The following is a 25,843-nucleotide window of genomic DNA, read 5'->3' as shown; positions in this document are numbered from 1 at the left end:
ATCTGAAGAAAAACACAGAAAAGACCTGTCAGGGAGTAGAAACTATATGAGTACTTAAATCAACAAACTGCAAAATATTCTTGTAATTATAGAAAATCATTATTTTCTTCAAGAAGAACCTGTCACATATGTCTATCACTGGCTAAGTCTACTATTAAGATGTACCTGTATGACTAAATTTTTACCAGAGTCCAGATTAGTTTTGCTAGACAAAAATAAAGAATAAAACCAGATAAGTACTGAAACAGGAGTCTTTAAACCAGTGGCAGAGCTGGAAATTTATGTAGCAATGGTCAAGCTGAGACCATCACTTCCGTTTGGATGGCACAGAAAATTATGTCTCATTATTGTTTTTCTGACACACGGCTATACAAATAGTCAGTTTGATTTTGATTTCTAAAAACATTCTACGAGTACACAAGTAGTCCTCTGATGGACTTCAGTATTGGTTGTGTGGGGTAACCAGAGAAGTGCAGGCTTAAGTGGGTGGTGGTTATGGCCACACCTGGCCCCTCCTTGGCTTAGCACCTTCTCTGGACAGATTAAACCAAGAGAATATTGTGCAACAATTAGAGAGGGAAGAGTATGTAAAATTAAAAAAGGAAATTATTGATATCAAAAGCCCACTGCATCATCTTGCAAACACAATAGAAACAATGTGATGGAATTCATGATTATGGCTGCCAATGAAACTGGGTAACATGATAGCTGACATACTATCTACTGTAGGTAGATGAATTTTCAAGAATTTAAAGAGCAGCTCAGATTTAATTAAAATCCTGAGAAATTAAATGGGGCAGTACAATAGAAAGTGTCTGTTAAGGGAAGAGTCTCATAAGACAAACTAATGACCGCCTCTTTAATGGCAGTGAATGACCTCACTTAAACCCCACAAGTATTTCACTAATTAGAATATATATATATATATATATATATATATATATATATATATATATATATATATATATATATATATATGTAGAAGAATCAAGTTGTCCAATTACTTTGAAGATTTGAGTTTCAGATTGTTTTCTAAATAATTTTTAAATAGTTAATGGTCTAACTTGCCTTATACTTGCCTGAAATCCATTGTGATGTAAAAGTGTTAAGAGGAAAATAAAAAAATAAAAAAACATTACTATAAAAAATTAACATCTTGCATATTTACAACAAAACATTGTACGTTCATTAGTATGCACTGTCCCATCCAAATAAACAGTGAGCACACGAGAGGTTTGAACCTGTGTGTATTTTAATAAGTGATGCAGAGGACGTATTGTCTGTTTCTGAACTACAGACACAGAGGTGGAGCGATAAAACAAAAAACTAGAGTGGATCAGAGTCAGCTGGAGCTTGGCACATACAGGAATAAAAGATTCAACTTAAACACAACTTACAGACATACACACATTATTCTCTATATTTAGCTAAAAAAAATGCAGCTGATAGTCCTTAAATTTCTCCATTTCTTCCTCTTCATGCTCCAAATATACAGAGAGGAAACGTTCAGATGTGGTTTGGTAAATACACAAAAACACTAAGAGGCTGTGTAGGTGTGTGTGCATTTATCTCTGGAAGCAGCTACAAAAATTGAGACAAACACTCATGCACTGTAGACACTATCTCACACACAGACTACAATTCCCAAGTATTTTTTACAATAAAACCATTCTGTATCTTCAAAAAAAAAACAAACAAAAAAAAAAAACAAAGGACATATGCAGCCAGAAAACCTTGAAAACACCCACTGATACAAGAAGTCACCTGTGCAAAAGCAAAGGAGCAACTTGTGATAGCATCCATTTGGTTCTAAGGCAATATTGTAGTTCCACAGGACTAGAACTGTTTACCAGAATGTACTGTTTGCACACTGGTTTTCTCTCCATTTGAAAACCTTCATTGAGTTTTATTTTAGCACCATGAGAGTCTCTCCTTCAATCACTTACCTCCAAAGAAACAGCTGTGAAAAATATTCCCTTCTGACATCCACTTAAAAAAAAATACTGTGAAGGAGAGGGAACTTGAAACATCAAAGAAACATTTTTGTTACAGGACGATGCAAACTAAAACACACAACATGATGCAAGGCTTAACATCAACATCACAGATCATTTAGAGATTCTCAGTTTTTCATTTGTTCTTTCTGTTCCACATAAGCTTTAAGCAAAAAAGGGCAAAGGACAGGCTTGAGCCTTTTGTTTGTTCTTTTCTCTGCGCGCACGCACACACGCATACACATACATACAGTAAACACAGCGGGTTTTTTTTTTTTTTTTTTTTTTTTTACAATACAAACAAATAAAATAATCTGCAGCCATTCTGAGCTGGACTGAAGAAGCCAGTTCCCAGGCATCAAAGGCAATAAAAACGTCCGTCAGCAGTTTCTTTTGAGTTATTGTGGTTTAAGCAGTCATGTGATAACAGTAAGTTGCACAGTTCAAGGATCAAGGAGTCACAAAAGGCTCTGAACTCCCTTTTTAGGTGCATTCTTTAGTTTTTCAGTTGTTTTCTTTTTAGCATCCATAGTTTATAAGTATGAATATTATTTTAGTGTAGGTGTATGCTTGTCATCTTTTTAAGAATTTGTGCAACCATGAGTATCTCCATAAACTGAATTGGATCTTCCACGACCTTCTTGCCGTACTGACACTTGATATGCAGTCATAAAACAGTCTCCTGTGTGAACATGGCTCATGCATTGTTCTGTTAAATTTCCCCACACTTCTCATCGTCTTAACTGTCTCATCTCAGAGTGCAATGACCCATGTGGAGCCACAGAGGGAGACAAATATTCATGTCAGAATCTTCCTTCTCTGCTGCCTGGCTCATGTTCACATCTCTCTGTGGATCAAAGATGAGGGGACGGTCTGTACTTTTCTTATTACCATGGTGACGCACAATGGTTGAGGCTGCACAGAGGACAAAGGTCACAGGTTGGGTCTAAAGTCACTTCCTGGCATGAAGGTTCTCCTGGAACTTGGTGCTTGTATAGCGGATGTGGAAGCCCTTCTTGCTGATTGTGTCATCACTATGGAAACGGATCAGCATAGCGTCTCCAGGCGAGTAAATCCCCTCTCTGGGCTGAGGACAGGAAGAGAGACAGAGACATTTTAAGGATGTTGGCTGTTTGAAATGTTTAATTGAATGCACAAATAAAACACAAAATAACACTACGTGTTTTTAAGTTTGGGGGGAACTCCTGACTCCTGGATTCTTTTGATCCTCGAGATCCTCATTAAGATCAAACTGGCATTTTTGATTTGAATCCGAGTCTGTTTGCTCAGAAAGACAGCTTCTTTTGGGGTATTGTGAATGTGCAAACAAAGCGGACCAAACACAGGAAGCGGACTACAAAACAAAGTGCATTGTTGGGATCTGATGCAGCTTCACATTTAGATGTTATGCACTAGAAACTGAAGTTGTTCTTCATTAACCAATAGTTGAACAACTTTTCTTCTTTGTGTGTCTCGTCTTCTCAGTAATTTTACTGCACGCACCCCTCCAATCGGACCGAGACTAGCGGACTATCCTGGTGTGAATGCACCCTTGGTGATCCTTGATGACTAATTAAAGTTTTTCTTTGGTCTTGTTTAGAGTCTGTTTAGATCTTGAGGCCTATTCAAGCTCCTCAAAGGATAATGAGGAAGTTTTAGTCACTGTTATTATTGGAATACCTGTTTAAGATGTTTAAGAGACATATTTTACAGTATAATCCATATCTCTGAGAAAGTGGAAACAAATTTAATAGAAATTAATGGTTGGAAGAAGCATTACACATATCAAAAACAAAAGCTGTTCAAATTTAAACCAAACAACACACTGTCCTTCTTGTAGAATTCCATTAAGTTCACATATTCAAAGATGGAAATGAGCCCATGAAGGCTTACCCCAGAACCACAGAAGCGACCCAACCGATGTGCATTGGCATCATATCCATTATACAGCTCAATGTAATCATAACCACAGTCAGCTTCCTCCTCCACCTCAAATGTTATGAAGCTGAGCTCTATGCCATAGCCCTGCTCAGCTGTCAGCAGCCACTCGCAGTCGGTGTGGCCCGGGTAATTGTTGTCACCAAATTGGGCATGGGAGTAGAGGTTCTTTTGACGTGCTTCAGCTTTCAGACGACCCCCACACTCTGTAAAGCATACAGATGAGAGAAAAGATATTGTGATGTGGAAATTTGATTTCCCGATGAGCTGGAATAATTGAAACAATGATTTGCATTATGCGCTTGCTGTGATGAACCACTAGAGGGGGGTATTACTTCTAAAATTATTCACGTCTGAACTTGACTGTGACTGTGAATGATGCTCATTGTAAACACACAAACTAATACAGAACTGCTCATGTAGACTTAAAAACACACCTGTCGAGTGTGTGGCCTGAAACCCCTTCCTTTGTACTGAGGCATCAGAAATGAAGCGGAGATACATCTTGTTACTGGTGGAGACGAGCGGCTCCGGTGTCTTACTGCCACACAGTCGGCTTAAGATGGCTGCTGTATCACTGTCCCCGTCAAAAGCTTCTAGGTGGTCGTAAGCACATTCCTGATGCTGCTCTATCTCAAACTCACTGAAAGTCTGCAGAAGTGAAAGCAGATTTATTTTTTTACTCCTTTGATTCATTCATTATTTTAAACAGGTAAGAGTCTTTATCATTAACCAACATCACATTGTAGCATTTATAGTCTTAGCTAATCTGCAGTGTACCAGATCAGCCTTGAAGTAAAAGAAAACTCAGCATGAAATACATAATGGTCCATTCAAATTAAATAAAACAGAAACAAGAAATGCTTACACAGCAAGAGAACCATACAATACATGACACAAGAGACAAATTCTGTCTAATACAGACTGACGGAGACAGACTGTTCAGTAATAAAACTAGTTTTCATGTGAACCTGATACATTTACCACCTCCACTACCCCAATGTCACTTAAAGATCATCACTAAAAGTTTACCACATTAAAGATACAGCACAGAATTATTGACATCTAAGTATAAAAATACCCATAGAAATGACTTCAAATACCAAACACAGTTGTGAAAAGATGGTGGCCATAGTGGCCAAATTTGTTCTAGGCATAAACACCTATGAGTGGATCCAGCGGGTGCAGGTGAAGCAACTGCACTACAGGTGCAGTACTATAAAAATTGTTACATGTCTAAATAACATAATTAAAACATGTTTTTTTTTCTTCAGTAAAGTGATTAGATGCCAACAGAAACACTTTTAATGATGTCTAAATTATTTTTTGTTATTGTTGAACTTTTAGTCTACTCTCAGCTTTATTTTGTGAATCTAATTTTTTAAGCAGAAAATATTTCTAGAGAATTTAAACTGGCTCCCTCACATTTCCAGCCACTCCTTCTAAAACTATGTAAGACAAGAATGCATTAAGAATGTAGAGTCTGTCAAAAGAAATATACTTATTTTGGAATGATGAAGATGATTACAAGAAAATACATTTTACATTTTAGCAGAAACCAATAATTCTGGAAACAAACTCTGAGTCTCCAAACTTTGCATCCTGGGCTCAGTTTGTTGGGAAAAAAAGAGTCCTTTAAGAAGATTTTTCATCTCACTCCTTAATCCAACACCTGCATTTTTGCTTTATCAACAAATCCAGTTTTGTATTGCAAGGCAAGTCTGGGCATGATGTAAAATCAGTGCAGTACACACCATCAAGCTTGTACACAAAATATTTTCACAGCGAGTGAAAAAAGCCAGAGATGATTATATTAAGTATGATCTAAGATACATGCAAACCACAAAACAACTCAAAGCTGACATGCTCATGGTAAAGCAGAGGTAACAGAGAAGCCAGATTGTATATATTCTTCACTATATTATCTCCTCTAAATAATTTTCTTCATAAAACATCACTGACTTGGCATCTGATAATTCAAAATTACAACAAATAAAGCTGAGTCACAGACTAAAGAGTTGAGAATTATTTAGAGGAATAATTTATCAAATGTTACTGTATTAAATTGCAAAATTAAGCTGAAATTTCTAAATTCTACCACCAGTAGTCCTACTAGTTGTAATTAAAGGATAGAAACCCTGAGAATCTCACATCAACCTTTTCAGTCTTTTTCTCTTTCCATCTCTGAAGTTAGGCAAATAGTAAAAAAGTGTGGCAACTTAAAAAAAAAATCTGTGTTGAAGAAAAAGAAAAAGAAGAATTCATATGAATTAGTATTTCCTTTCTGATTTGGATATTGTGCAGTTTCAAATATTTCCACTAATCAGGCATTATTTAAAAATAATAATAATAAATAAATAATCACTTTTTATAGTAACTACTGATGTTTTTGAGTGTACGAATGAAGTTGCCTATGCAACTCATTGCTGCAAAAACATGTTCCCAGTCTGCAAACTTCTCAATACAGTTGTCAGATGATACAGGCAGAGTGAGACTGCAGAGTGAGCGGCAAGAGTAAAGGAGGAGGGATTAGAGCACTTGTTAACAACAGATGATTTTATTCTGGTTAAGGGGCATGTCTGCATCGCAGTTACTGAGTCTCCATCCCCATTGTCCTCTGAAAGAGTTCCCTTGTGTTATGTGTTATATATCTGCCTGCTATGGATTTTACTTTGATATGCTGTTTTTGGTAGCTTTGGTGACACATTTCTTAATTAATTTAATAAGCTTTTATATAAATCAAGTACTTCTTTTTTGTTGTTTCTGTTTTTAGTAGTATACTTTTGTGTTAAAAAAAACAATTCTTTGAAAATGTTGTGGACTTTAAAATCAGCTGTACTACCTCTTCTCTGCCACCACATTGCTTAAATGCTTACATTTATTTGCGAAGTCCCACTATTCACAATCCAATCTAGTGAAAAGAAGATGAGTCAGAACACCTTGCAGGCCTCCTTCTCTCACATAGCTCTCTGACTGTAACATCAACACAGCCACCGCAATCCAATGATCATTTTACAGGGCAGGCGGGTTGTGGGAGAATTCAGGATGAAGATGGGCTGATGTGGGCATGTCATTACAGAGAGCTTTAGTTTTTGATCATGGGGGTTGTGATGGTTTCCAGGTGTTTCAAAAGCTCTGGTGAGGCACTTTTTAGTTGGTGTTTCTGTTTACTACATTCAAAAAGAAGTGTGCGTGCGTGTGTGTGTGTGGGTGTGTGTGTGCGCGAGGTAATCAGCAATACGAGAATGACCTTCACATCTGTGTTCAGATTTCTGGTATTAAATTTATCCTGCTGTAATGTCATTACTGCCCCTACTTATCTCATACACACAATCATATTCCTATATTTGTGAGGACTCTTTTTGACACAATGTATTCCAGAGCACCATCATTACTGATTACCTTGTCTTTATGAGTCAAATTTAACTTTTGGGGTCTATCTTCCCTTTGCAAAAATGCCTTCACACAAAAAACTAAAACTTTGCATAGACAAACACACATCAAGTGCAATTAACAAAAAGAAACACTAAGCACACCTAATTAATTTGTAATTCGTAAATTGGTGGGTACATCATCACACAGTCCAGAACAGGTGCAAAAACTTGCAAAAATGCGATCATAGCTGATGACGTAATGTGTGCCCAGTTACATAACCAGTGGCAGGAGATAAAAAAAAACTAAATGACAGTTGATGTTAATTTTGATAACATGCAGTAAGCCTAGTATGTTGCTGCAGAGTGGAAGTGAGGTGAGGACTCAGTACACTCAGTATGTGTGTGTATAGACTAGGAATGTGTGTTTATGCTGTGTGTATGTGTTACAGTACCCGCACTGAAGTATGATTGGACTTTAGCAGAATTATCTGAAGTGAATGTGACACCCATGCTCATTTTTTTTTACTTCTATCTTTGTGAGAGCCAATTTGAGCTCTATGCTTGTTAAGAACAGTCCTAAAATGAAGAAAAGATAATTGAGTTTCTATCGAGAACTTATTTGCCTAATTTTTGTATTTCATTAAACTCCCGTAATTGCGTTCCTGAAAATGGCATAAAGGCTAAAAGTATTGGGTACTTTTGGTTAATATGCAGCTTAAGTTCAAGATCACTACTGCTTCTTACTCTAAGCTTATACATGATCATATTTATGTTTGTCTGTTTTTCAACATTTTCTTCCCCAGATTTCATTAAATTCAACTTAGTAGTTTCCATGTAATCTTGCAGACAGAAAGAAGAACAGAAAGCAGTGCTTGTCATCTCAGTCATCCGCCTTACCTCCAGCTTTGGTGGAGTAGTAAAGGTTTAATAAGGTTAAGATGATTTAGGTTAGACATAAGGAACATATTCTCATAGTGTTCCTCCCATGTTACAGATGTGTTTATGTCTGGATCACTCCATCACCTGAAAACTTGAGTGTGAAAACTGCACTAATCATTTCCTGTGAACACACAGGAGAATCTACCTCCTTTTTTTTTTTATCAAAGCTAACTCTTGGCCAAACACCATCTGTCTGGGCTAATTTGCTCTCACATTACTCTCTACATCATACACATGTTAATTTATTCACAGCAGAAGCAAAACTGAAAACTAAAATGTTTAAGAACCTCAATCCTGGCTGTTTTCAATAATACAATTTACTAATCAGTTCCTACATGATCTTCAGCTTAGAAAATGCAGAGACAACTATTTATGTGTTTGTGCATGGAGGACACAGATGGTCACTGCCCAAGGCCTCTTACTAACGCATGAGCACATGCTTGCAGTTAACCCGAAAATCCCAACATGCACTTTCTCCCCCATTCAAATTTGAGTTTATAAGTGGAACATGAAAAGAGAGATCATCTTATAAAGAGGTGGAAGAGCTGCCTGAGGCTGTTACATGATGTCTAGCCCTGCAGACAGAACACTTTATTGTTACGGGGGGGGGGGGGGGGGGGGGGCTTCATGCTTCATTTCATTGCGCACTTACAATCTTGACTCTGTGTCCCGGCGTGGCAGTGATGTCCCAGGTGCACTCCTTACGGCTGGGATACTTGTCCGGCCAGTTAGGGCTGCTCAGGGTTCCACTAGGGCTGTGGATCTTATGCTCACACTCAGCTGGACACACACACAGAGTCAAAAAAGCACACACACAGGAAGGAAGTTAATATCGTGGCTGTACAGGAAAAGGTCAGAGGAAATGGAAAGGGAACAGGAAGAAGAGAAAACAAGAGAACCAAAGGAGAGAGAAATGATTTCAAAGAAAGGCCTCCTGGTCACAAGTTCAGTGTTAATTTCACATGAAAGCATGTACGCATTTGCTGCACAACCACCCTGCTGCAAGAGGACATTTGTACACTACATTCCTGTTCTACAGTTCTAATATCATATTGTACATTTATGAATTTGGAAGAATAAATAAATAAATACAAAAACTTAAGTTTACTGTTTGTTTTTTTGTTTGTTTGTTTGTTTTGTTTTTGTTTTTTTCACGGCACAAAAATATACATAATTTATCTGAAAACAGTGTTTAAAAGGAATTACCTGTAGGACTGTCCTGAATACTTTGAAGGTATCACAAATTAATTATTCAGTGCTCAAGTAAGTATGAAAATACATTTTTTTGAGAAATTACAAATGTATGATTAACACATATTTCCTAAACAGCTCATAAAATGAAAAGTGGCTATCCTAAATTATTTATCCTTCGCAAATATTAATTGTAAATAAAATATAGATATGTAATGCTTTGTCTACTGTAGATTTCCACTGACAGCAGTCACATTTGGATAGGAACATGTCATCATGTGACTGGCTGACAAAACTGAAACTAAAGAAAAAACGCAAGGAAATTTGTGTTTGGTCAATTATTTCTTTGTCACAACAATGTTTCTGGGCATGCCAGGGGATGCTAAATGCCATTTTATTATCCATTATATTATTAGAATAATGCATTACTTATAAAAAGAAATCTAAAGGCACTAAAGAGGGTGAAGATTAAAAAGCCTTCATTATAACATGGCTGGTCTAATAAAAGCATGCCAATGTGTGTCAACCAAAAAGGCCTTTGTCGTGGCAAGGGCCAAAATGTTTGCCAGTCAGCTCAGTTCAATGTTGAATGGGTATTTTTTGCAATAATGCATTATTCTACTGTACTACAAGTAGTAGTAGTAGTACTATACTAAGTAGTTATCTATACTATTCTACTATATATTAATGAATTATACTCCATTAATTAACCCATCTCTAGGTGTGCTAGAGCAGTGGTTCCCAACCTGGGAACCGAAACCACCAATGTCCACACACTGACCCTATTTTATGAAAAAAAAGTAACGTGACATGTTGTTTATTTAACTCTGGCTTTATCAAAGGACAGGACTCAACCAGAATACATTATTTATGGTGAGAATCTCTTTAGAATCTTTTGAAAGCATAAAACCAAGCATGGTTTCAGCACAAGGTGGAGCATGGGATCTATGGCTTTTTAGTATTGGCATGAGGGGGATCCCCAAGGAAAATAGGTTGGGAACTGCTGTGCTAGTGGGCCCACAGTTGTTCACTTCTGTTGATATGCTAGGGATTCAAAATGAGTTTCTCCAAGCTAAGCTCACCTCTGCAACCACTGGGCTACCACTCCCCTCAACAGAGAACTTCTTTTAGAGGGAACTTCTGGGCAATCAGAATACGGGATCTTTTTCTCTGGTTGACGGTGGAGTCTCATCAGTTGCTTTGAAAGCTTGCTTCAGTGAAAAGGCAGCTAAAAAGCACCTATGGTGGTCACATGTGGCACTTGGGCACATATGGTGCGAGTTAAATGAATGCCATAGCTTTGTGAAGGTGGTGCGTAGCTGAAGGTTTACTCAAGGCAAAGGGCCATGTGTGTGAGAGTGTCATTTTTCTAACATATCAAAACCATGCACAGAATAAAATTGAAAAAGAGCATGCACGGATGTAAAGAAGAGTTATTAAATGACTTCAGAAAGCAGAAAAGGTACTGATTTACCTCCTTTTCTTTTCCACTGTGGGTGTCTTATGATATTACACACTACCCTATACCAAAATCGCATGATTAATGGACAGCTAAACATGACGTGTCAAAACTCTCACACACGTTCTGTATATGTGTACACAACAACACAGACACAGGCCTTGTCCTGGGAATATGAATTTGCATAACTCTGCAGGGTTAGTGGGTCAAGCCAGTCTCATGCACATATAAACACACATACATACACACAGGAAGACAGCACTACATGCAAAGCTTTTAAGCTCCCAGATGTTTGAAACATGAGTCTTTTTATGAGCAACACAGGGAGCCTATAGGGAAGTGTGCATGTGAGCATTGATGTAGGATTTCTATATGTGTTTGTTAAAGAAGTTCAACTTCAAAGAGCTTAGTATACCATGTTAATTAAAAAATTGTGTATATGTGTTTGTGCATGGGAATGGATGTGTTGTTTTAAATGAATAATGTTTTCTGTCAACCTGAAACCTTTTCAACTCTGTGTGCGTCTGTTCGTAACATGCCCACACATCATAGTAAGCAGAGTTTTAGTGACCTCCAGGCTGTGATAAGTGTTTTGAGACGGGTTTAAGTAGAGCTTCTACTTATTTAAGACAACGTCAAGTCCAACAACAATCTGCAGTTGTTTGGAAATTATAGTAAATCCAACAGTACTACTACCATGAAACCAGTGTGCTTTGGAGTTAATGTTAAAATCCAAATGGATATTTCTGCTATAATTAACCTAAACCTGGTGCAGCCTCTCTATGCTGCTTTTTGCTTCTTTAAATTAGATAATTATTTAAGTCAGGAAAAGAAAATGCAAACAGTTTTTGGGTACAGAAACCAAGCATTTCCAGGGTAGACCAAGTGTGGAAAGCAGGAGGTTTTAACTTACAATGTCAGATTTTGCTTTTATGGCAATAGCAGACTGAAAACAGGCACTGCTAACAGGACATTAAAGACCTTTACACATAAATTTACAGTTACAAGTTGATTATATTAAATAACGGAGGCATCAGAATGTTTTATAGAGCACACTGAAAAATTCTCCAACAACACAAATTTCTATGCCATTACTGCTGGTTTTGGACCAGAAGCAGCTGGATTTCAAATTGATGGAACAGCATTAATGTGGTTTGTCAGGACATCACTGTTGCAGTTGACTGCTTCGCATGTACTTTGAAGGCCAAGGAACTGTTTTGAGATCATCTGCATATCCTGTCAAAAAAGTTGCATTCACAGTATGTCTTTTCATGTAGTCTTTATTTTCTTTGTAAATGCAGCTGTGTGGATATGAGCTTTTGGGAGGACTAAATAGGAAAAAAACTGTTTGAACAATTCCCATCTTTGTGCGTACTTAGAAGACTCTCAGACACATCTGAGTACAAAAGGGCAAGTTAATCCAACTACTTACCTTTTTTAACCAGTCATTTAAAAAAACACAGATCATGTCGAAAGTCATCTCACAAGTCTAAAGAAATAATAGTTTTAAGCTCTTGCATTGAAGGGGCAGTGGCTAAAAGAGGGTAGAAAACTGGGACTGGGAGTCCTAAGGACTGATAGTACTTGATATATCAATCACTGCATGAGCATAAGCACAATTCACAGAATTTTCCTGTTTATACTGGTGTGGTTGCTTCAGTCTTCATACAGAATAAAATAAAAAAAATAGAAAACATAAACTTAACTTCAGTCAACAGGTATGATTGCAACATTGAAATGAAGAAATACATGAAAAAAGAAAGCTTCCTTTAAATGTAATCCACCAGTCTGTTATTTTGATATGAGTAGATGGGTATGGACTGTATAGTAGCCAAGAACTGTTTTGTGATTTAGTACATGCTTGTGTGAATGTGTTCACAACATGCGTGTGCTCTCTGGTGTGTTTTTCAAAGTGATTGTGGGATTGAGTGCACGTGGAACCCACCTTCCTTACAGTCATGTTTGTTCTCATGCAGGACAAAGCCATGGCGACACTGACAAACGTAAGAGCCCACTGTGTTGATGCACTCGTGCTGGCAGCCACCGTTGTCCTTGCTGCACTCATCTTTGTCTGTGAGAGATACACATGCGACACATCACTCATGTGGAAACAACGGAGATGAGGTGGAGGGAAAGACGACAGACAGTGGGATGAGGCCAAAAAAAGTGGGGTGGGGGGGGGACAAGATGAGGAGAAAATGAAACTAGGCAGGTCAGTGAAATAAGGGAAAGTGAAGTGAAGTGAAGACATTAACATGCTCAAACAAAAACATCATTCAACTGTCAGGTTATTTAATTATAAGGCTGAGTTAAAGCTGAAGGAGATGGTCAAAAAAATAGACAACACTGCCTGCAGTCCAAACTTTTACCAAAGAAACATCTAAATATTTCTAAAAGAAATGTTATAAAGATTTTAGAATCAGCGTAAATAGCTTGTTAGTCTGTGTAAAACTGGTGATGTTGGCTGTTTATGGTCAAAGTCATAGCAGCTGTGTTGCCACACTTAACCCTGGCACTGAAACATCTCCATCCCTGACACCATAACAGCCCCGTTCAGATCCGCTGTGCTCTCCTCAGGTCAGACTATCACTGTTGTATCAGCCAGAGACACGGGATCAGCCAGTTCTGAAACATGATGAAACTAGACTTTCATCCCTTTACTCCCCCGGTCTCAGATTTAGAAAAATAAACCAAACCAAAAACATGTATTCCTTCTTATGTTGTAAGATGCAGTACATGGAATATCCAATACCTGCTTCAGCTCAAAAATTTACCTCCTTGGTTTACTAAACATGATTTAAATATTCACAAGAGTGCTTAATTTTCTAGCTGAAATTTAGATATAAAGCTCACATTCCACATTCACATCTGTACACTGGATATGACCTTACAACCAGAAGCCTGTAAGCTTTGTTGAGCAAAAAGGCTGAAAACAGGGAAACACTGTTAGCTTTGCTTTGTAAAGATAACAAAATCCTCTTATCAGAACTTCTTCACACATGAAAACAAGACATCAGAAAGTCATGTGCAAAACAAACCCACTCATAGCAACAACTTTCTCCTTTTAAAAAACAAATTGCCTAAAATATCAGATTCATTAGTGTTTTTTAGAGTGATGTGTTTGTTCCCCCAGTTTCCTTTATTGAAGTAATTATATTAAGCAAAATAAATGTAGTGGGCAGTCAAGTCATCTATTATCTAAAAAGTTAATATATTTTAATAATTTTATGCATATTTTTCTAGAATATTTGGTGTCTTTGAAAACTTTTAGATTGATTCAGCAGTAGACTGGATTCTAAAACAGGAGTTTAAAGACAAAAGTGTTTGCTTGCCTCTTCTCTGAAATTTTCTTTCCCTCATCCTTCAATTTTCACTTTCCTTTAACCACTTGGCTTCACCTCTGGGTGGCTGGCTGACAACAAGGCCATTTAGCGAGGCTGGATGTTACTGCACCAGCAGAGCAGATGACAGGGTGGAGGTGGAAGGAGCAGGAAGGACTCACTATGTGGCGTTGCCACGTTGAGATATTGAGAGAGGCGGAAGAGGTGGGGATGGACCGATGACCGCAAAGAAGATAATGCAAAGGGGAGAGTGTGAGAGACAGAGCCGAGTGTTGTGTGTTTGTGCCTGGGAGCGAGAAACAGATTCCTATAAAGAGGTGTGAGATTAGACACAGACGCTGACTCTCACCTCAGCACAGCTAGATCTGATTTTAATGAAACCACCAAATCCTCGTCTCTCTCTTCATTTATGTGTGTGTGTTTGTGTGTCTGAGTCTGATGTGGTATTATGGTGCTATTGTGGGCTCAGTCTCACCCTATCACTGGCTAAGAAGCTTTACAGTCGATACTGCAAAGCGTTCATTGTAGCTGTCTTCAGGTCAAGCACAAAATGTCCACATGCACTCACAGGCGCATGCACACACTCACATGGATTAGTAGTATGTGGGAAGCTGAAGGGACCTCCCTAAAGCTGCTGGCTTTTTGCCATCAAAAGCTATCCCTGAAAGCTTCTGTCAACAGCTGAGCCACACAGCAACTTTAACCACACAAAAATGAGCACATTATCAGCATCTGAGTGATTTCTGTTGACCCATGCACCGCTGTGCTGGGAGTTCCATGAGCGCTGCAGGTAGCTGAGGTTTGACAATCTAATCCAATTAATAGGTCTACATCTTACAAAGGAGAAGAGAGTTACTCTAACTATACATTTAGACTCAACCTCATTCAGTTGTCATAATTTCCCCTAAAGTGTCTTTGCAATCTTAGAAATATAAAAAACTAACCTAATAAAGGCAACAAAATAAAAGAATTTTCTCTTTTCTTTGTGTTCCAAATTATTATGCATTTAGTTTCTTTTTATAAGACAGCTTTTTAGAAAAACGTTTGCTTGAATATCTTTTTATTTATATCTTTACATTTTTGTATCTTAGTCTCTTATGATAAATATTATTTTGTGATTTGTTTTACCAGTTTATTTAATAATAATTACCTCCGCCAAGGCATAGGTCATCTTTTCAGTGGCGTTGATTTGATTGTCTGTCTGTTAGCAACAGTTTAAACGGTTATGAACGGATTTTTTTAATTAATTTTCAAGAAATTTCAGAAATGGAATAAAGACATTAGATTTTGGGGATTTAGGGGATCACCGCATGGCATCAAGGAATTTTTTCAAAGCAAGGAAAAAAAGCTGTTTTCATCATTAGTATTTTGGTTCAGTAAAATCCAAATTATTACATAATCCAATGTAAGTTTTGATTAATAAGAAGTCATGTTAACTGTCATTTGCATTGGTTATTTAGGTGACAAACGTCCTATGTACAATAATTTGGAACACAGTCTAGTTGTGCAATGACATGTGCATGCATGCATACATGCACATGGTTGAGGCAGTGCACACACATGATCATTATTACATTATTTCACTGATCTGTTGGATAAAGTTTGTCAATAGAGGGCAGAGAAGTTAAACAGGGATGTATTAAAAAGAAAAGTATAGACTGTAAATATAACTGACACTTACCTTAACTAGTCAGTGAGTTCACTACATTAGATTTGTATGTTAGTATTTGAGTTTTGTGTTGTGGGACATTTTTGTCTCACAACACAACACAATAAGAAAATGGAATAAGTTTTTAGTTGAAGTTTGGATGGAATCGTTAATTTAAACAACATAAATGTGTGAAATGACGCCATGGTAACATCATAGCATCATGATGTGATTCCAGTGAAACAAGATTTTTGAGTTGTAGACCAGGCTTGGCTGATGTTTAGTAGTAAAAGTAGGAAAATGGGCCACAGCATGTGTCTCTCTGGAGGAGAATGCATTAAATGTGATCCATATCACTACTACAGGATCAATCCATTCCCTCATATCAGATAGTGGACCAGAGCCAATCGGACATCCCGATTGTGAGGTCATGTTACCTCTGACCTTTGATGAGGCTGCCAGCATGTTGTTGACACGACCACGAGTTGGGTTACGGTCGCGCTTTATGTCCTGGCATGACTCAAACACAAACATACGCTCCTGACACAGTACCAGTCTGTCTGAGGGGTGAGAAGGAAATGCAATGGATGGATGTAGGAGGCCTTAGTTCAGGTGGAGGCTCAGGAAATAGCATGACAAGAAGACACACAAACAGCTACACTTATACATGAATATGCACTTAGCTTCCCAGGCAGCTACAGCTAAGCATAGAGTAGGGGTGGACAGGAGGCATGAGATCAGATATCACCAGGTGGTGGTTTGAAGGAATGGTAATGCCTCCTTAAGCCTTTCTGGTATTGAAAAACTCTATTTTTACAATTGCTAAGTAAAGAAATGCTTGCATCGCTGAGAGATGTATTCAACTATGTCTCTTAATAACATCGTTATTGTCCATTTTTCATATCAAATAAAAATGCAGAAAGTCACAGTGATGAAGTCAATAAAAGTGTATGACTAAGATGCCTGAACTACAGAAAACCACAAATCTAATTCTTGTGGTGAGATGACAAGAAATTGCTAAATAATTAATAACTATTCTAATAAAAACACATTTATTGACTGGTTCATCCTAGACAGAAAAAGCACTGGGTGGGCTGTTATTTATCATGAATGCATCTTGTATTAAGAGTGATAGTCTTAGAAAAATGTGCCTAATAGCTGAAAACATTTAAACACCTCTCAGCTTCAAAATTTACAATGTCTTAAGGAGGACAGACGCTGAGCTCAGCTTCCAAGTCTGGCAGTTTCAGTGGATTCCAGTGGTGTCAAGCATCACAAACCACTCCTGCACCATATTTCACTGCTCCCATGTCTGTCTGTATACTTTGGGTTTTCTAAACACTAATTTTGGTTAAAAACCACTTAAATACACAGCTCTGCCAAAAACACACATATGCGTGAATCTCACCTGAGAAGAAGTGAGCTTTGAAGCCTTTCTTGGAGACAGTGTTGTCTGACTTGAACTCGATCCTCATGTTGTTGTATTGAGAGGTGATGACCTCAGGGACTTCAGTACCGCAGTATTTACCATGCAGCTTTGAGTCGGATGAGAGGCCGCTCCGCACCTCAACATAATCGTATTTACAAACCTAAACACACAAATACTGTAAGGCTCTTGCAACCCTCATCCAGAAGGTGTCTGCTATGTTAAACGATATGCAACCAGGTGACCTATATTTACATGCACAGCAATATTCTAACATTAACCGAACTAAGACCTTACTCTGAATAAGACACTGCAATGTGAACAGAATTTTCTGATTACCAGAATGAGGTCATATCCAGAGTAATAATGAAAATAAGATATGTGTGGCATGCCAACGTACATAGAGATTTCATAGCTTCTTGAAACAGACACTACTGCTTTACCACAATGCTCTAGGCTTCACAATTGTAAGACATGCATGTTCTCGTTTATTGATTTATTTATTAAGGCTGCAACAAAAAGAAGACACACTATTAAAGTGGAAAAAACCAATAAAGTTAATGATCTGGCTTTAAAAGTTATAAATATGTTTAAGATTTTGGATTGGTGAAAACATTGATTGCTGATGTAAGGTGGGCATTACTATGCTCTTTAACCTGCAATCAGGACCATGAATGGAATATCATATCTGCAACTCACCTCATTGCCCTCCAGCTCGAAGGCCTCAAACTGCATGGAGATGCGGTACTGGTTGGGAGCCACCACCTGCCACACGCAGTTCTTGTTGGGTGGATATTCCTTTGGCCAGCCAGGAGTACTAATTGTCCCATTTAACTTTGAGAGGAGTCCACCACATGCCGCTGCCAACACACAGATACAATTAAATCAGACACAGACACAAAAACAAGAAATATTTGACAAATGAAACAAACTAAAAACACCTAGACTGAATGTAATGAGGAAGGGTTACGTCCTCATTGTTTTGTCATTACTGAAACAAATAAGTCAGGAATTGAGTACAAGTGTGGCGGCTGCATTTGGAAACTGTGAAAAAACCCACATGGTCAAAGGGTCTCAATGCAATTGAAGCAGGTCAAAAACAAACCCACAGAAGGAACCATCAGGTGTTTGCTGATCAGCATTAAAATGTCTGGATGTCAGATTAGACTATGCCTAAAACCATCAAAAAGAAACAGACCAGCTCTGGAACATAATTTCTTGTTTCAGTACCAGGCTTATGGGAGGGGAAAAAAAAGCATTAGGCTTTAATTAGCTCACAATCTGAAGCATACAACATTATCTGTAACATGTGTGGAGGCAGTGAGGCACAGACATACATGGCCTCCAATTCTGATGGGTCACAATTTAGTATTTACGACTGTTTACTGAGGATGTGACAGAAGAAAGAAACAGGTGGGTAGCTTCTTAGCTTCAATGGATTAATCAGTTTGCTCAGAAACAGACAAATGCAGTAAAATTGTAAAGTATACATACACAAATGGTAGGTGGTGCACACTAACCATACAAAGTAACCACTTTAAAGTGTCTTGTTAAACCCTTAAAGCCTGAATTTATTTGCAATTATATAAAAACAAAATAAAAAAAATGGAAACTAGAAGCACTCTACCAAGCCATTATTTTTATTTATTTATTTTTTATTTATTTTTTGCTATTTATTGTGGGAGCTTTGAATTAGAAGCTAGATCCAGGCAGAAATCTGGATCAATAGAGCAATAATATTTTAACAAATTAATAAATATGAGTGAATAAAAGCAAATAAATATGTACAATAAATTAGTTGGACAAAAAGAAATAAAATGAATAAAGACCAAAAGTAGTTTGTCTAAATTTGCAACACCAGGCATCAAGGGGTTAAACCATTCCCACAGCCCATTTTGCGTTATTATCATGCAGTGCACAGTTCCCAATCACTCATTAACACGCTGCAAAAGCACACCAAGGATTTTTTTAAGGCAAAGAATTGAATATGTTGCAAAAAAAACCATTTTTTGGTAATGATCATGGGTTTCATGGTTCAGTCAGTCATTTCCTGTAAATAACTCATGACAACGTAAAAATGTATGCATTTGATGTTTGAGCCTGCTAAAAAAAGAGCCCTCTAGATATCAAAACCATATACGCTAACCTCCTTCAAACATAGATGTAAATACCCTCATATTAAAAATATTATTTACATAATTGCACATTACTCAGAAAATACCTGTTTCTCTCTTAGCCTCTTATGACCCTATTTTTATAGGATTTTGGTGGTAAAGAGATGCATGCTTTTCTTTTTTGTGCTTGACTTTCTTTAACCCTTTTACCACATGTAAGCTTCTATGACAATCTTGCCCTTTCAAAGAGTAGCTCTATGTAGACTTGTATATATTTTGTATAATTTCAGTCTTCCAAAGAAAATCCCTTTACCAGCGTTTCTATTTTTTCTTTTCCTCAGAAGTGGTTTGTTCATTTGTTTTAGTATGTGGGTCATTCGATGTAGTTAATCTATTTCGTTGGATTAAAGGACCTTTGTGGAACAACAAGGCATGTGGCTTTGTGCTTTGTGTGTTTTTTTCCTGTTGATGAAGGCCGTTTCTCTTTTTTATCTGTTTATCTGTTTTTATGGCGAGACAGACTCACATCCTACAGAAATACAAACTGCCACACTCAGCAATGCACATACGAGCTTGAATTCCACATACCATTCATACACAAATATCCACACATGCATAAGTACACACTCTGTTACCTTCACAGCTTTTCTTGTCAGGGGCCAGTTCATAACCTGGGTCACAGGCACACTTGAAGCTGCCGAGAGTGTTTACACACCTCTGCTCACATCCACCATTGTCTGGCTTGGCGCACTCATCTTCCTCTGAAAAACACAAGAGTCCAAACAAATAACAAATGCTTTGCTAAAAATCTCTCTCTTTCTCTCTCTCTCTCTCTCTCTCACACACACACACACACTAACATACAAACACAGCAAATCTGAATCAGCAAACACACCTTTGAAAAAGTTAGCAGCAAAGCCGGCCTTGTTCACCGTCCCGTCTGACACAAACTTCATCCAAAGAGTGTGTGACGTAGAGCGCACATCCTCAGGTTTGTCATAGCCACAGAATCGACCAATGAGAGGGCTCGTTTCAAGTGGTCCATCCCGGACTTCAAGGTAGTCATAGGCACAGCTGTCATGCCTCTCGATCTACATAATAATTTATGTAAGCACAAAAAAATGTACATTAAGATACATAAATTTTTGATTAATTTCAAAATCATCCTTCTCCCCATCAAATGTCTCAGTGTAGTGACATGTTTAGAGTTACATGGAGCTCTAACTGGCTTACTGCATTTCTATAACTTTTCTGTAACTTTCTGAAACTCTGCTCAACCAACAGGCTACTCTTCCTGTGTTTGGATCAGCTTTGGGGTCATTTTTCCCTCCCCATGGTCACCAGGTGCTGTCCTAAGATAATTATTGGGTTTCTCTGTGTAATACTTAAAGGTCTTCAACACACTATGTAAGCGCAGAGAGTGTCAGTTCACATCATTGCCCAGACTTGAGATAATCACTTTTTCTTAAGGCTAATTCAGCTTTTGTTGTAATAATGATGTATTTTGAAATGGTATTTAGATATATAAATCAAAATAACTTGATGTTACACAGGATTTATAACCCTTTTACCAATGTTTGTGTCCTTTACATTTTCTGCTCTATTAATTCAAACAAATCAGGCTTAACTTGCACACAGTTGGAGATACAGCACTGGTCCACTCTGCCATGTGGCTTTTGGAAAATCAGTTAGCTGGATTGGTAATTAAAAATTTTACTGTGTTTTCCCTTCCCATGATATCTCTTTCACGGTGTCAGCGTGTGCAGAGCAATGGAGGAGTGAAGCTAAGACTGATCTCATTATTACACCAAAAGCCACATTGGGTGTGCCCATTTTCTAATTAGAAAGAAAGTGAAAAGAAGCCCATAAAGGTATCGTTTGTTTTGAGCTCCCTAGTCCCCAGATTCTTAAGTAGCTATAGTTTCTACACTTCTACACCTCAAAGCATTGAACCGAGACACACAGTATCACAATCCTACAGTATGATCATTTACACACAGTTACATAATTTGTTGTTCCCCAACTGAGTCCTAAACTCCGTCATAGATGAATAGATGTTTCTATTTTACTGACAATAGGTCTGGCCTTTTTATTAAAACCATAATATATTTCTTGTCAAGTTTATAATCTTTTCAGTTTTCTGTTAAAAGTTAGACTAAACCAAATGCCACAATGATTCCTGAAATTACTGAATCATTATTGTGTATGTCTATGTTTTATCTAGCTATAATAATAATAGAAGGAACTAACCTTAGGTAACCTTGTGATGTTAAAAACACATTTATAATGCCATTAGTTGCTGTAGTTGATAAATTATCACCACACATGAACAGAGATTTTTGGGCGTTAGAAAAAAAAATAGCACCAACACTATAGTTTTCCACAGACACAAACATCATAGACACAGAAACCCTGTATCATTTGACCAAAGGAAGTCCAGTTGCATGCTGTTTTTTCTTACATCATGTTCTGATGGAAGCATGCTGTTCCTGACTAATACAAGAGGTGTGACATCCTGGGTTATTTAGCAATCTGACATTTTACAGCATTATAACTATGGAATTAATCCTCAACTGCCTGCTTTGTGCCTCTGTGCACTTACACAAACCACAAACACACATAAACACGCACCACTACCTTTATTAACTTCTAAGCAGTTATACAAGCGTGAAATTTGACCCAGACATTCCTAGGCACACACACAGAGGGGGAGAGATGCATGCACACACACACACACACACAGAAAGAAGGAACAGGTCACCTCGAAGGCCTGGAAGCTGAGTCCGACGTTGTAACCCTCAGACACAGTGATCCTCCACACACACTCTTTGGAGGGTCTGTAGTCGTCAGGATAGTTGGGAGATTGAATCTGGCCTGAGTCCTTGGTGATTTCCCCTCCACAGATCGCTGCACAAAATAAGATAAAGTGAAAGACCAGACAGAATGAATTAGCATCAAATGCACTGACCACAAACACCTGAAACACATTCTGTCTACACTATGAATAACGAAAGTCCCATGAAAACTTTGCACAAAAGTCACAAGGTCTTCAAAGTCAGAGTCTGGACTTATTTTTATCAAACAGTGACAACATTTTCTGGATTCATGTTTATTTATTTATTTATTTTTGCTTGAAAGGGTCTATTTGTTTGACTGATGGACTGATTGAAGGCACTACCTTCGTAAACAGCTGCGAAGCCTTTCCCCACCCAGTTGCTGCTGCTGCGGAACTCGATCCACATTCTGCTATCGGTTGAAATCAAAACATCAGGAATTTTGTCTCCACAAAACCTGCCTGTAAAACATACACACACCAAAAGAAACACAATAAATCCCATCATCCAACTGTCCAGTGATTGTTGTGGAAACATCATTTCATAAATGTGGCAATACTACTTCAAGTTACGAGTTTAGACTGATATTTCACATGAGTCTAATAAATTTACTCCTGTACTGCAGACGGCCAAAATGTTATCTTCGTAAAAGATCCCTGGCAAAGTCTTCTGGCAACACTTGCAGCACCACTGAAATAAACACAAACGTGCTCTATGTAGAAAACCTTAAATTTTGTGTAATAATTTCACTGTTTATCATTGAAGCACTGAGACAAGAGGAGCTGAGTATACTTCAGCTGAAGCAATTTTCAAGAAATATAAAATCCTCCCTCGACAGAGCACAAACAGCTGTGGAGCATCTTGGCGTCTCATCAGCCTTCACCTGCATTTGCTGGCTTAAGCTTAATCTTCTCACTGACATTTGTAGCACCAGAATTGTGTCAGTGCAGCTTATTGTGCTTTCTTCATATAGATACTTTATAGTGCAACCATAAATCTTAGCAAAGCCATACATATATCGCTGTTCCACTAATTCAAAGTAATTTAAAAGGAGGTCATTTTTATTTTTCACCGTCATATTTAAGCTCCGTACATCCAAATTAGCAGGGAGGCGTTTAGCTAATGTATTGAGAGAATTATCATTCTTATTCTTTCATTTAAAAACATGCTTAGAACAGGGAAAAAGTGATGTTTCACATAGGTTTTAGTTAAGATTAGTACAATAGGGGACTAATACCAAGCAGAAGGCATGGGTGAGCAGAAACAGTGGTCAGCCTGTTCTTTTTACTGCAGTCACGCCACTTCAAGTTGTGCTAAATTTACCAAGCAGTGGCGCTTTCCTCCAGTATCCATCCCGGACCTCAATGTAGTCATACCAGCACAGACTGCTTTTATAAAGGTCCATAGTAGTGAAGTTGAGAACAATCTGAAAAAAGCAAAAAAAGAAAAAAAGAAAGCAAAAAACTTAAAATCAATATAGTTATCACAGGTTTTTGTTCATCACAAGGGGAAGTCAGAGTTGAGGAAGAGGGTGGTATCTGTGGGGTTAAGACTTAGTCAATATACAGTAACTCTGTCAGCAGTCTCAGTTATTTTTATTGCCTATACATGCACATTCACTGCACTGCAGAGGGCTGATGAGTGTGTGTGTTTGTGTGTGGGTGTGTGTGTGTGCACCTTTTCTCCAGGTGTAACCGATATTCTCCAGACACAGTGAGTATATGAAGGGTACCCATTGGGATAACCAGGAGATGAAAAGTTGCCATTCGACTCTTGCAGTGTCTCTCCACACGCTGCAATACACACAAAAACACACACAGATGGAGTTACATTTTGTGGCAGGTCCTGCTTTTGTCTACAGTCCTTTCAGCTGTGTACAATGATTCATAACTGGCACATTAGTAATGAACACATGGATTTCATATCTATTATTATTTTTAACTTTGAAACAAAGCCATTTAACCAAAACAAAATGTTTTGGTTAAACATTTTCTACTTTATCAAAACAACAACCTCAAACACTCTCTTTTTGAAGAACAGTTTATGTTCGTATTATTTGATGTTTCCATATGGAAACTGTTAAACTAATCCAGAAAGTAGCTAGAAGCACTAAGAGAGCGCAGACCTCCGCCAAGTCATAATTTATTTATTTATTTATTGCCAGCGATTGCGGGGATTATTTTTGAGTTAGAAGTTCTAGCTTCTCCCCACAGTAGAGAAGCCTTTAAAAAAAAATCCTGGATCCAGGCGGTGATCCGGATCACCTCCAAAATCTAATGACTTGTTTCTTATTCCATCTCTGTAATTTCCTGTAAATGTAATCAAAATCTGCCCATTCCTTTTTTTTCATAATGTTGCTATCAGACAGGCAGACAGACAGAAAGACAGGCAGACAAACCAACACCAATTATGCAAATTTATTTTCCAGTATATCCACCGCACCATTTATCAGAACCAAACATTTCCGAGTAGTAACTTCTGATTGTCCAAGTAGGAGAGTAATACACTTAAGTATCAGACTTCTAATTCATACTCTGAAAACATCAGGCAAAATTAAAACAGCTGAATGGGTATTCATGGAAAATTATCAAATAATATTGCTCCTATTATTCTAATTAGTTTAATGCTGTTATTTTCTGTCAAAAGGAGGTTAGCCAAACGTGCCCCTTCTATCCCATCATGCATGCTGTTTTCCCCCCACAATGCCCTGGGGGGTCCTGTTCATCTGTCAGTGAATATGATATTGCTTCAATATGACCTTATATAGTTGAAATTGTATCTATTTTTAGACAGGGCTCAATACTGTAATCTTGATCTTTCTCAGGTAGTTTTAGTTAAGAAAATCAAAACCTATATGGATATATAGATATTTTAAAATATTATTTTCAAGAAGCCAAGCAGATAAATTAACAAATAAAATTATCATCAATGTTCTGCTAGAACAATATTAGCCAAAAAAGAATAAATATACCCTCAATATAGCCTTAGTATTGTTCCTTACATGTGACTTAACCCTCAGATACATGAATTATAAACATGGTTTACTTACAATATTTTACTTTTATAGACATGTACAGTGATTAATATTATTATTATTTAACTCATCTGGCTTTTAATTCAGTTTATTTTAATCTTTCCTACAAAAAATATTTTAATATGTTGTCATATTTGTATAACATAAATATTCTATAAAAATATAACTATAGTTTACTTGTCTTGTTTATCACTGAGGCAAACTTGGTAAATACAATGTATGAACAATATTAAATTCTATAATTAATCTATTTTTTCTTCAGAGAGTCGGATGACTCACTAATGTCCACTGAAATGGCTAATTTGCATCATCCACACCCATGCATGGACTAGAAATGATCCTTTTAAATATGTGTCCACTGTAGTGGTCCACATGCATCAAAGGGTTAATATGTTTGTGTCATACTGTCTCAGCGTCTTTGGGATGTAACATTGTGTGTCTGTGAGTCAGCACCATTTGCTGTCATAAACCTTTATGACATTACAGCACAGTTCAGTGAGAGCAGATCCAGATCACGTCAGAAAAACTCACCCGGGACCAGAGGAACGCCA

The 25,843-nt window shown here is 37.6% G+C and overlaps 1 protein-coding gene across 3 annotated transcripts in view; it reads right to left on the bottom strand.

Moving 5' to 3' along the window:
- Window positions 1–1,234: 1,234 nt before the first annotated feature.
- The window catches only part of tll1 (tolloid-like 1), a 61,750-nt gene continuing 37,141 nt past the window's right edge, over window positions 1,235–25,843 (bottom strand). For all 3 annotated transcript variants that reach the window (XM_041984244.1, XM_041984245.1, XM_041984243.1), the window contains 13 exons: window positions 23,936–24,051; window positions 23,582–23,684; window positions 22,603–22,719; window positions 22,186–22,331; window positions 20,320–20,515; window positions 20,060–20,185; window positions 18,010–18,170; window positions 17,293–17,473; window positions 12,841–12,966; window positions 8,898–9,025; window positions 4,370–4,583; window positions 3,888–4,138; window positions 1,235–3,081 (listed from right to left, as the gene is read on the bottom strand). In XM_041984244.1, coding sequence (XP_041840178.1) covers window positions 2,947–3,081; window positions 3,888–4,138; window positions 4,370–4,583; window positions 8,898–9,025; window positions 12,841–12,966; window positions 17,293–17,473; window positions 18,010–18,170; window positions 20,060–20,185; window positions 20,320–20,515; window positions 22,186–22,331; window positions 22,603–22,719; window positions 23,582–23,684; window positions 23,936–24,051 — 2,000 coding nt within the window. In that variant the 3' untranslated portion in view covers window positions 1,235–2,946. The remainder of the gene's footprint in view (window positions 3,082–3,887; window positions 4,139–4,369; window positions 4,584–8,897; window positions 9,026–12,840; window positions 12,967–17,292; window positions 17,474–18,009; window positions 18,171–20,059; window positions 20,186–20,319; window positions 20,516–22,185; window positions 22,332–22,602; window positions 22,720–23,581; window positions 23,685–23,935; window positions 24,052–25,843) is intronic.

The sequence above is a fragment of the Melanotaenia boesemani genome, chromosome 4, assembly GCF_017639745.1.
Source record: "Melanotaenia boesemani isolate fMelBoe1 chromosome 4, fMelBoe1.pri, whole genome shotgun sequence".
NCBI classification, from domain to species: Eukaryota; Metazoa; Chordata; class Actinopteri; order Atheriniformes; family Melanotaeniidae; genus Melanotaenia; species Melanotaenia boesemani.
This window is presented reverse-complemented; position numbering and strand designations above follow the sequence as displayed.